Raw genomic sequence first — 13,210 nt, 5'->3', positions numbered from 1 at the left:
CATCGATCGGTAATCCAGTTATCATTCGAAATAGATCATTGTGAACAGTTTATTGTGCTTGTAGATGTCTTAATCTTTACAACTAATACGGCATCGGTAATGTGTTCTTAAAAAAGAGCCATTCTATATATCTAATGCATCTAAAACGGTTATTACATCAAAAGCGTTAGCTTATTTGCGGACTGGGTTGTCCAAAAAATTCAAATGTAATATGTTTACATTACCAAAAGGCCTATTAAAATAGCTTTTGCGTTGCGTAATGATACATTCATTATTTGGGTGGAGTATTGTATTAATTTTGAGATACATCGGTAAATAGCAGGTGATCGGACTGCTGTGGATCCTTTACATTTGGCAGTCTTGATACAAATCAAGTCACTATAGTCAGGCTGAACGAGGCCGGATGCGAAATCAGTCATTTTGCAAAATGCCCTACAATCAGTTAACATAGTGACTGATATCGGCCCTATTATTAGCCTAAAGTCTAGATAATTTAACTCTAAGTAGGTGAAGGTAGGTAAAAAATTTTGAATGATCTTCATATGATACAAATTATTGAGGTACTCAAAATAACGCGCGCTACTGTATATGAAAGATTCGATTTGTAGCAAATCGAGAGAAATAGATAAGGGTAGTTGATAATGAGTTTTAAGCTTTCCATCATACGTTAAAATTATTGTTTCTTCAACCGATCCTGTCTAGCCTAGTAGTTATTATTAAATTCTTACTGGTTTATTCATCTTAACTTCGGTAGTTATAAATTGTTATATATGTTGTCGAACTTCGTTACGGGGTGAAAAATGACATGCATTCAGCCAATATTGCCATAGAATTTTTAATTGCCATCGAATTGCCCTTATGATTTTGCTTCTTTTCAGATATAATACTATTATGATTATCAATCATGAACTTTCCAGCTTATTATGTATAACGAAACTTAGTATTGTGATTGTAGACTTTTAGCTATGTTAGTAAGATGTAACTTTAACTGCTAAGAATAATATCTACGGAAATACTGTAGTTGTTTCCATATCGGATTAATGATGGTCCGCTGTAAAATATTGTCTTTGATAATAATTTGACTATGTGTAAATTAAGGTAGACTGTTGCTATGTTGATTATGGCTGTGACTGCTACGAAATGAATATAAGCTGGCAACTTAAACTATTCAGTTCGTTCTATCTAGAAGTCCTTCAATAGTTGTATTCGGCTATAGTAGAGCTGTGTGTAGCTAGTCTTTGTATTAGATCTAATAAAGTTCTAATTTTCTACAACTTTGGAATTTTCGTGATTGGATTTTATCACATTATGTCAAATAGCTTCATGTACTGTATAACAACCATATAATGAATCTAAATTATTTTCATTTCATCGCTATTATCTTCTCCACTTACTTTCAATCAGTTACAAAAGTGTGATTGGCGACTTTTTTCTGTATAGCTAAAGCTTGTATAACAATGGCTTGCTATAAAATAGCTGTAAGCTCTCATTATTGAGTAGCTTGTTGGTACTATTGCATTTAGCGAACTAATAAAGGTTTTATACTGTATCTTCATAAAACAGCCGTCAAGATAATTATTTAAACGATCATAAGAGTTGATAACATGCAATCAAGCAGATATAATACAAAGACACCAGAACATGACTATAACTTTAATATACTGTTGTATGATAGGAATCTAATTATTCATTTATCGTTAAAATGCGCTATAACGTCGTATAAATTAAAACAGCGTTGGATTACCAAAGTCAATATCGGTTTCGACTATAAGTACCATCCGTAGGGAGAGGCTATCATGATTACAATGGGGAATAGTTAGAAATAGTTGTGGTAGCATAATCCCTATGATGTGTTCATCCAATCTTAAATTACGAAACTGCGATTGGTATCATAATTAGAATAGGAATAATGAAACAAGTGCATTGAAGTGCTCTACTAATATGATGATATTTTTTTTCATCAAAATACGATACATAGTTGTTATTTAAGGAACAACAAAACACATTTATGCTACTGTCGCTGTAAATATTCTTTGCCAGTACTACTTATTATCGAGTTAGGTAAATTCTAGCGCCGAAAGCATTGAGGCTATTCACCCACTGTTACCTTAATAAAAAGTCAATCTACAGATTTCTGCCTTCAAGTCAATAGTTTATCAGACTTCTGATCTCGCTAGCTGATTATTATTTGCAACTTACTATAATCAATTATATTTTTTAGATCTTGCCTTATCTTTTATTCAACAGGTGCCTTAACGTTGATTGACGTCTAATTTAACAAGCTTTCAACTATGGCTAAATACTTTATGATGTGATGCTACAATAGAGAGTTAAAATGTATACCATTACCGTATGATAATGTATACCACTATGCGGCAGTCCTAACTAGATGTTATTGCGAAAGTAAGCGATTATATTATTTTCTATTTGGATTGTTGTTAGTAACATGACAAACAGCAATTGTGATGAGCATTAATAGAATGCTAATCAATCATTGGTGCAAGCTGTTCCCTCTGGCTAGTTTTTTTTTATATTAGTAATGCTTCGATATCAATCTACTCTGTTCTCACGGGTACAAAACTATTCTTCGAACTATTTCAAATGAGATTAAAAGAACTTAAAACAGAAAATAGGTATCTACATTAGGACAAAGTTCCTGGTTGAAGCAAAGCTATTGTCTGTTGTCATGACGAGACTGCTGATGTAGCAATAGCTTGTATGCGGACTAATAGGCATGGCTTATGATAGTATTTCCAATTGTTTTATTTGTAATTATTGTAGCCAGAATTGTTAGAGTTTATCATAAACATGAATATAATTACTGAGAATGCTTTCAATTATGAAAAGAATCAAATGTCAATTTTTAAATTATTTTGGAAAAAGCAAATCATGAATTCGATTTTTTTACAAATAAACGAAAATAGTGATAGCTAATGGGTATTATAAATCAGGAAGGAAGCCTCGCTCATTAGCAAAGGAATAGATTAACGTCTGCACATCTGAATGCTTTTAAGGCTTTTCTGGTGAATAATTTAACAATGTTGTTGTCATTTTATCCCTCGAATGTAGATTAAGATAGCGACAGTCATGGACCTTGATATGGAATATATAATTGTAATACGATAAAGGCAAAAAATCTTGCTTACTTTTATCGCTAATAACAATAATTGTGATTTCGATGACCAGCTCAGTTGACTATTACAACTAGCAATAGGTAATTGATTAATCTTTTAAAATTTAATTGCTCTGGATAAATCGTTTCTTTTACAATAGTAATGATAATGGAGAAATAATAACATTTATATCTAAAAGGGGCTATTTGTTGTTAATGCAAGTATTTCTTACGTTTCATTTAGGTTTTATTTGTGCTAAAGATATTATACTATCACTAACAATTATTTCTTTCTGCTCCATTTTATTTTCACATTATTCGCATTGTTTTACATTAACTACACTTCTAGGCAGTACTTTATCCTGTTTTAAATGTAACTTGCTTATTCAATCAATTTAGAATTTATGCATATAGTAGCATATATTAGACTGAATTATAAATCGGAAGAAAATCATTCCCTTATCTCTACCTAAAATCACGTTTGCAAATGAAAAGAAATATAATTTTATCTATATTATGTGTAGCGTAGGAACTTGAACAGCAATGCCTGAGCATCGTATTTCGATTGGCTATTATTGATAAAATGCAGGCGTCTAGTGATGATTTAAATTAAATATTATAATTTATAACGGTCAAGCTAATAAGTAGCAAGGAAATGCCGAAGCAATTCTGATTAATCTCATTTATTTTTTACAATTAAAGCTATAATTTACTCCATCTGACAGTTGTCAGGGTGTTCTAGATTTAAAATAATTTTTATTACAATATTGTTATCCAGTTAATTCTCTTCTCATCAGTGATAGAATGAATACAGAGGATACCATTACCCTATAAAAATAATTGATGGACTAATTGATAGAATTTGTACTCCAAAGAGAACATATTTTAAAGTTATATACAGATATCAAAAATAGGTTAATAGATTAAAAGGAATGATAAAAATTCTATTCTAAGTTTGACACAGATTTTGAATATGGTGATTAAATTTGAAGAGTAACTTCGATAACAAACAGCTGCAATGCGCAGTATTAATTCTATAAAAACCTGATGTTTTAATGAGAGACACATTTATTTTCATCGATAAATCAAGCACTAGAGCAATTATTTAAGACTTGTTAAGAAATATTACCATCTTCGCGCATCTTGTTATGAACATAACTTCTCTTAGAACAGAACTTGCAGTTAAGTTAGATTTTACAGTTTATAAATGGATGGAAACTATCAAGTTCGTATACAATCAGTTGAAATTATTTACATTGTGATCAAAATTTATTTCTTTATAGGATTGAGACATACAGCAGTAAGTATGATTTACATACTATTATAGGGGTCATCAACGCGTTCATATCCACTTAGACTTGGAGGAGAGTTCATGAAAGTGATTGATTGATCATCATACTCATCAAATAGATTTTTATATCGAAGGCTTGCACTCTTCTTATTGTTCATTGAAGTAATGTCATGATTATGAGCAATTATATTACTTTCGCTAGGTCTAGTAACAATGCTCTGGTTGGTGTAAGGACGGTTACACGGATCGAAAGGGTTCTGAAAATCATTTTCGTTGCATTACAGATCCATCTCAAAATTTCTCAATTAGATAAGTGCGTATGCTAATGATCTACTTAAGAAAACTTAAAATAGCTATCACAGGCATTAGCCATTAAATATATTCCATACCAGTGAATTACTTGAACCGAAATATAAGGAATCATAGTTACTTGCAGCAGATGCTGCATTGCTATGGTCAGTTGCCTTTGGGAAATTAGGATCTGTAGATAAACCTGATATTCGAATATAGAATTATAGCGTTTTACGAAACTGAAATCTAGCTGCATCAGATATATAACTCCATAAGTTGCTTTACTGCGAAGATAAAATTAAATAGACAATAAATTTAATAGATACTCTGTGACCTGAAGTAGAATTTTCTTAACTACCTATGTTCCTATTTGGCTGCATAGTTTTCGAGATAGGCCATATCATTGTTGAGCTTAAAGATATTCTACTGTGTTACGATAGGTAAATTTATAATTATGAAATGAAAGTCATTAAAGTATGAGGAGTACCAGTTTGATTTACCTAAGTAACCTATAGCGTAAGATACAAACATCCAGGCTGAAGATTCCTAATACAATTACACCGAAAAGTACGGAAATTGTTGGATATCCTAAAAATGGATGAAGAAACAAACTGAGAAATATGCAATTGGCTAGGTCCTCAATGTTCCATTCTGTTCTTGTCAAGATAAAAATTCGATAGACGCTATCCGATACTGTTCCAGTAATCTTTATTATAGATGCCTTACCGTCGAAAGATACAGCTCCATAGTCAAGATTCAAACAGGTTATCTTAAAGGTAACAACTAGGCTTGCTGGATTATGACGTTGTCCCAAAAGTTCAGTAACTTGCGTGGAACCTTCATCGATGACGATTATTTCTTCGAATTTGTCAATGACGGTATAAGAATAGTCTGGACCAGTCCCATCACGGTCATATACCTCAACTCGGACCTTTAAGTACCCCTTATAGATTAATATTATGTCGTAGTATTAGCATAATAAATTTGAAATGATTTATATAGGTAGAATTTTAAAAACATCTTAATATCACTTCTTTACATTGGTTTCTTCTGCTAAGATTATATAGTACTCGTATGTTGCTACGATTAAAAATATTCTTCATGGGATTTTGATCTGGCGTGCGCAAGTTTATAATCGTGAATACCACTTTAACTAGTTTAGGAGTTATGATATTGGCCGTGCTACCTTTTTCTTGTCCGAAACTCCGTTTTCTCTTCAAATTTAATTTAATTGTTGATTGCAATTTCAAAGAGTTATTTCCCTGACTATTTATCACCGATTCTATTGATGAATCCTATATTTAACAACTTTATTCTTTACAGATAGAAAGGGATTGCAAGCATCTCGAAACGTACTCCACGGAATAATATTTGGATACAATGATTCTAAACATTCTTTATCCACAGTTGTAATGGTATTTCAAATTTTCATAGTTTAAGCTCTAATTAAAAGCCGAAGGAGTGCCTTTATCTTAATTAGATTTATCCATCGATTGATCTACATGGGTTGGCTGGCAGTCTACTCTGACATTCTCATCATCAAAGCTCTTAATTATACTGAGGAATCGTGTCGATACTATCGTTATATAAACAAAAATTGCTATATTCGATGGCGTGTGAATTGGTAACATAATATATTGTCTTAACAATGACTGACGACTATTGTTACGATCTTGTTTTTATGTAAGATAAAAAGAGTGAAAGATAACTTATTGATTTCTATTTAGTCCTCATGAGAAAAAGAGTTTCTATCCCGTTTGATGTATTAATTTAGGGTGAAGATAATACACCTTACATAGCAAACTGGAATGGTACGCTATTGGGCTCTGCCGCTTTAAAAATATTGCTAATTCAATACAAGTAGTAATATCTATGCTTGGCAAGGTGGAGATAGAGTGCGGTCAAGATCAATTATAATAACAGGCTATTCTCCAAATCTTATTCTAAGCCTTATTATGATTCGTCACAATTGCTAAGCTATTCATATGAAACTAGTTACAATTATTTTTAGATCACTTACAAGCCAAGGGCCGGAAAATGGTATCGCTACGGGTGTCTTGATTAACCCATCATCACTTAATTGTTGATCAGGATGGAAATCAAGTGGGGAAAAATAGGCTAGTGTTTTGGATCGAAATTTCCAATATTTGGTACTATTAGTAAAGGTTCCTAATGTTATCTGGAATTCATACTCGCAAGGATCGGCTATGTTATTATCACAGTAATTTCCAGAGTTATCTTTATCATCGACATTAGTAAAACATTCTAAATTGATCATGATGGTTCCACCAGGCATAGACTTTTGATTGTTGACGATAATTAACGCCTAATGAAAAAGATGCAAAGCACTCTATCGTGATTTTCATTTTAGCAATGATTATAGTGGTTGAGTAATATTTGGCAAACGCTTGCCTTTTCAGTATCTTTAATTATGGTGCAATCAAGGTGTTAAGTTAAAACAAATAATCGAAAAGTATTTTCTGTCATCATTTGTTGAAGGAAACTGTTAAGAGTAATATTATGACTAAAGATAGATAACTGTTAGTCCTGCAGAGTATATTAAATTTATTGTAACTTTTATGGCAGTGGGAAATTTTACTGCTACATCTATTACAGATAATTCTGTTTTAAACATGACATAAACTTCATTCCTATTTATACGTGAAATATCACTACAGAAAAAAAGAGATGATGCAATTTATGCCATTAGTCTAAAAATAACTGTCCTACTTACGTTCAAAGTGCAATACTTTAAATAAATTTCTTACGATAGATTAAATTATTAAAAACTATAATAGCTAAATATTTCACTTACCAAAACTGAGAGAACGAATAAATTTATAGTGATCATCAGTGTATTTTTTATAGCCATTAATGCAAACTTTCGGTCAATTGCTAATGATCTTTCACTGAAGCAATTAGTAAACATTTCGGTATGTATCTGATAATTTATAGGTGTTCGATTCTTTGAAGTTGGCTTATACCGCTCTCTCTTTATTGTCTTTCTTTTAAAGCTAACTGTATTGCTTACCTGAATCCTTAAAATAATTACAGTCTTTTAGCTTATATTATTATTATCTGTTCTAAACGAAACTTTCTCCTTTAGTTTGATTGCTTTAAATTCACAATAGCGATCAATAACAAAAGCATCTCCTCGATATGTCCTAGCCATCAAATGAATGTTGTCGAATTATAATCGTCATAGCATTGCTGTTTACGTACAAACCAGGATCCAAGTTATTCTATTCGTGGCAATTGTCCAGGATCCTTTCTTATAATTGTTGTATTCATCGATAGGACAGTATACGTGTATTTAGGAACTCCGAAGCCGTGAGCTCTCTAAGGATCTATGCTTGACCAAAGCTTATTTAATAAAATTTCTTCCAAAGATCAGGGGGGGTCTTTAACTCCGATATAGCTAGCTGTTGCTTAATTTGGGGACAGGTAATTACCAAATTTTAAAATACAGTACTTTACACAACAAAGAGAGCAGATATACTACTGGTCGATATAACCAACTGTTGCTTAATTTGGAGACAGATAATTACCAAATTTTAAAATATAGTACTTTACACAACAAAGAGAGCAGATATACTACTGGTAGTTTTACTCTTTGCAAAAATACTGTGAAGAAAGCGACTACGGCCCGGAAGTGCTTTTCAGCTCGACGCTGTTTACAATCAATAGTATAGAAAATGCGAAGAAGTTTACTTTCATTCATATTGCATTAAATATCTGCTTATAAGTTGAGAATTTAGGCAAGCATTATCCAAACATAAGTGAAAGCTTTTCGCAAATTAGGAGAAATAATTGATCAAATCAACTATCCAGTCATTGCTATTCTAGACAAGTTCATGGATTAGCAAAAGATAACTTCATGCATGACCTATTTCTCTTGTGAAACTTCAGAATAGCTCGCCTCCCATTGTTCGAGTAGATCAATAAAAAAATAAAAAGATACAAATATATATATATGAGTACATAAATACCTCATATTATAGGGATAAGAACTTTTCAGGATATCTTACAAGGCGTGAGACCACCGGGTAGAATAACATTCATGAACTCCTATTACATTCTATGTCCTTTGTAGTCAAATCGTGGTAGGGTCCAAATAAATAAAGTCTACATCAATGCCGTAAAACAAAATAATATTTGCCCCCTTTGGTTTCTTTAAATTTTGATTTATTGAAACTTTTATTTTGCAACGTTAGCTTTTCTCATAAACCACAAACTACACTTCTTGAGACTCTCAAAGCTCAAATTTCGACTCATAATAGTCATTTTATGAATGTTTTTACTTAATTTGAGTATACCTTTAAAAATGATGGTAAAGATTGCAAGTCGGACAACACCTCAAAAAAATTTTCACCGTTTTTATGAGATATCCACAGGTAAAAAATTATCTTCGACGATATATATATAAACTGAAAGTATCGATTTTGAATTGATACTAAAAGTACGTAGATGTAATGCAATAAAACTATCATTAAGCATACCAAGATTGATTAGAAGTAAAATTAAAATGGCAATTCTCACTCATGCCATTCGGCACTGAAACCATTATATCAGTTTTATAGGCCGTTGACCTTTATTATTACTATTGCTTTGTCATTGAGCTACAATCCGCATAAACTACGAAACATTATTTCCTTTAAAATCAATTCTAAACAATGATTTCATTTACTATGGTCTACATAGAAATAGTGACCTGTATTAATTCTTTTAGTTGGTACAACAGGCTGTATAGTCTTCGAAATAGCAACTAAGAAGCCTTTTTTGCGGAACATATTCGTTTTATTATTTTTACTTATATAAAAAATTGACGGACCTTTAAAAGAAAATAATAGTGGGTGTTTTTCTTTTGTCCAACGAAGATGAAAGACTAATTTAAGAAGTTTTTTTGGTTCAATAACGTAAAGCAGCAACAAGTAAAGATAATGTCGTTATAAATTAAGAAAGATAGCAAGTCAAGAAAATCAATAAGCATGGTAATATTGAGGTAATTGCCCTCTAGCAGAAACTACATGTATATGTACGAGTATAGTCTACAAGGAATAATTATTATTTCAGTATAAAAATCGCTTTCTAAACATGATGTTTAAGTTTAAATATCACTTTCTGTTCCACTATACAGTTAGTTTAAGATATGTAACAGCTATGGATTGTGGCTTGATTAGGATTAAAGCAATAATAAGAGCTAAGTTTTTTCTCTTAAAGTTTTAAGTGCGTCAGCATAAAGTCTAGAAAGATGCAATAGCATACCGTATATAATAAAACACTAAAATCACGATCTGCAAGATAGCTCTTAAGAAATCGATTTCAATGGTATATATTCCTCTTGTTTTCTACATCATTGAAAATTCTTTTATTTCGCTGCAGTATTTAAAAATGGTAGCAGACTTAATACAATAGATTGGAAACTACGTCTAATAGTAGTGATAAGCATTATTCATATTGAGCGTAAGACTTTATCGCAAGACTTCATTGATAGGCTGTCTCGAGATTCAATTTCGAAATAGGAACCTACAGTTGAACAGCTTACAGCATATAATTCAACACAGTGACAGTCTCAACAGTGATCATCGATTCTTTCTACTTTAATCGCTTCAAGTATTGATAATTTATGGCTATATAGCAATAAATTGAAAAGTTGCAAAATAAATAGAATCTATAAGTACCTTACTATGAATAGGATAGCTACCCAACTGCGTTTTAATTGTCTATGGTAGCATATTGTTCATATGATTTTTATTGATGTCATTGTCGTAATTCTTCGAAAGGACTTCCCTAAATTATCTCTTAGAACCCAGATAGTCGGCACAATAATCAAGAAATAACTCAATTACTCCTTAATAAAGATCTACGAGCCTAATTAAGTTATTTGTAATGAATTCGGGATTTTCTTGAAGCAGACTTTACCTAAGACTGCAGTGTATACTTTTAAATACGGATTAGTCTATTCTTAGTAAAATTAATTTTCACATAGATTGTATCGTAACTCCTTATTGGTCTAATTTACATTTAACTATTCATACTGAGGAAATCTCTTATAATCTAGCTTGATTGTATTGTAGAACTACCCTAATATAGAATTAAGTTATTCATAAGTCATTCGTGATTTAAGAAAGATTTCCTCCTGCTGTGCTTCTTATATTATAAAAGCGCTAATCTTGCATCTATCTCGTTAGTTAGTCCTGCTAGTTACACGGTAAGCTTGCACAGTGTAATGCACACTTTACCTATTCTACATTATAATAGCTATTCGACTAATGATGTCGTTGTACACGCTATGACCTTACACAGTTTTCCTCATGGCACTAATTCCAATAAACTATACTTCCCTTCTAATTTAAGTCTGGTAATTTAATTGCAATTACTGATCCTAAATCTACCAAAATATCACATTATTAATCACCTACTTCTATCCATACTCTAAAGATACCGAACTATTTAGCTTAAAGTTAAAACAGCTATCAGTATATATGCTGTTAAAATTGAAGTATTGCAACACGATGAGTGTATGTTCTGAGTTACAACAGCCATCAATATGCCTACTCTTAAAATCGAAATATTAACATAATAAGTGTATGTTCTATCAGTTTTGTAAAGACATAAAAGGTCGTTTCTATTGTCTGTATATCGGCATTTACTTGTATTGGACTTATTTAAGAAGGCATAAACATCCATCTAAAGGTTAAAGGCTATTAGTGAGCGTACATTCTTCTTTTAGCGATATAAAATACGAATGTAAAATAATAGGGGTTAATTTTGAACTATTATGTCTGATTCTATTGGGTCTTGAGGCAGTGTTCACGGCAAACCTGTAAAAGGAACGGCAATGATTTCAGATATTGTAAATTGCTCCGAGTTGTAGACTGTATGAATTTTCGAAATGACTATTGTAGTATAACAATAAGCCGTATTTATTGAAGATAATTTTATTTTTAAAGAGTGACCATCAGCCGACCAAATGTAGTTGCATGCCAGTCACGCTACATGATAGTTTATATTTTCAGTATGGTAATTGTTTAAATGAATTCTTTCTCTAATCTGCAGCCACTTCTCAGTAGGAAGTAAGACTTCATATATAATCTATGAATATTACAGTTCATTATTCTAAAATAACTACAATGTAACTAGATAATAGCCGTATATTAAGTCTAATATAATTCTTACACATAAAAAAGTTTTCGGACTAAGGAAATAGAACGACTATTCATAGTTCCGATTTATAAATTGATTCAAAGGATTAAGAACATGTCTATTTATTCAGGATTAATGGTGTAATCAAAAATTTTTAGCACTGTAAGCAATAAAGGCCAGCTATTTCAGTAGATACGGACGCTAAAATCTGTCAACATGCAAAGTATATACTCTAAATTATACAAAGTCATCTCTATGTAAAAATATATTGTACTTTTAGCAGAACGTGCTTCTACCTGGACGAGGAGAGAAATTTGCGAGTTAGCGTGCAATTAGTTAGAGTACAATGTCTTTTCATTACTGCATGGATGGTTCTTGACGACTTTCTATCATAAATATACACCCAACTGATATTCAATTTTACAATATTAAAAAATTATAAAGAATTACTGCTAGCAGCTTAAAGTCTATGCATACATATTATAATTCTAGTAGGTGCAACAGAATATATAGTTATTTCTTGTATTACGATTTTATCGGCGATTTATTATGGATTTGGAAGATATAAAAAAACTATGTAATTGCTTGATTACATACCATTATTAATAGCCGCTAATGTGTTTGTTTGACTTTGATTGAATGATGTTGATAGGCAGATAGATAAGCTAAGTTGGATAGAATTAAAGGATTGTAATTAACCAAATCTATCATCATTCACTTAGTTTTATCTTATGTACTGTACACTTTACAGGATTCTTCAATTAATTATATAATATAGTATTATTATTACTTTTATTAGAGATTAATTCTATTTTCTGTATTTATATTTCTTAGCTACCGTTAACCAGTTTAGACTTCGTTTGAATGCACGTGCATAATCTGCTCTTTACTTCTAATCTCAACGTCTTATATCTAGTCTATTCTCCTGGTATTTCCAGTACATTCCATCACATATCAGTGTTATCGGTAATACACTAATGCGTACTGTACAGCCATCACACAATTATACCCTTAAATATTTACTTAGCAATACTATATAACGAACTAATCGTGCATATAATATTTCGCTACTAATTATAACAATGCACTGAATCTTAGAACCGTAACAGTTACTTTAAAAGTGACCAAAGGAACCGTAAATTACAAAAATAAAATGTTCTGCCAAGTAAAAATGGTACAACGAACAAATATTTCTTATAATGAATAAAGCAATAGCATCATACATCTACTGCATTGATACCAAATTCAGAAATAGTCAATATTAGGAATCTACACTTAACTATTTTATAAAGACAAAAAAATAAGATTGGGTTATAATGCTACTTTTTTGAAGAATGATAGTGCATATAGAGTAAAGCAATAAAAATTGG

The 13,210-nt window shown here is 31.4% G+C and overlaps 1 protein-coding gene across 1 annotated transcript; it reads right to left on the bottom strand.

The window, feature by feature from the left end:
* Positions 1–4,423: 4,423 nt before the first annotated feature.
* On the bottom strand, positions 4,424–7,623 carry TRIADDRAFT_62484 (uncharacterized protein; the record flags this gene model as incomplete). Its single annotated transcript, XM_002118413.1, has 7 exons — positions 4,424–4,660; positions 4,897–4,978; positions 5,195–5,282; positions 5,421–5,637; positions 5,840–5,908; positions 6,715–7,020; positions 7,510–7,623. 7 exons carry the CDS (start codon positions 7,621–7,623, stop codon positions 4,424–4,426), a joined length of 1,113 nt encoding a protein of 370 aa, XP_002118449.1.
* Positions 7,624–13,210: the final 5,587 nt, after the last annotated feature.

The sequence above is a fragment of the Trichoplax adhaerens genome, genomic scaffold, assembly GCF_000150275.1.
Source record: "Trichoplax adhaerens TRIADscaffold_80 genomic scaffold, whole genome shotgun sequence".
Lineage (NCBI taxonomy): Eukaryota > Metazoa > Placozoa > Uniplacotomia > Trichoplacea > Trichoplacidae > Trichoplax > Trichoplax adhaerens.
This window is presented reverse-complemented; position numbering and strand designations above follow the sequence as displayed.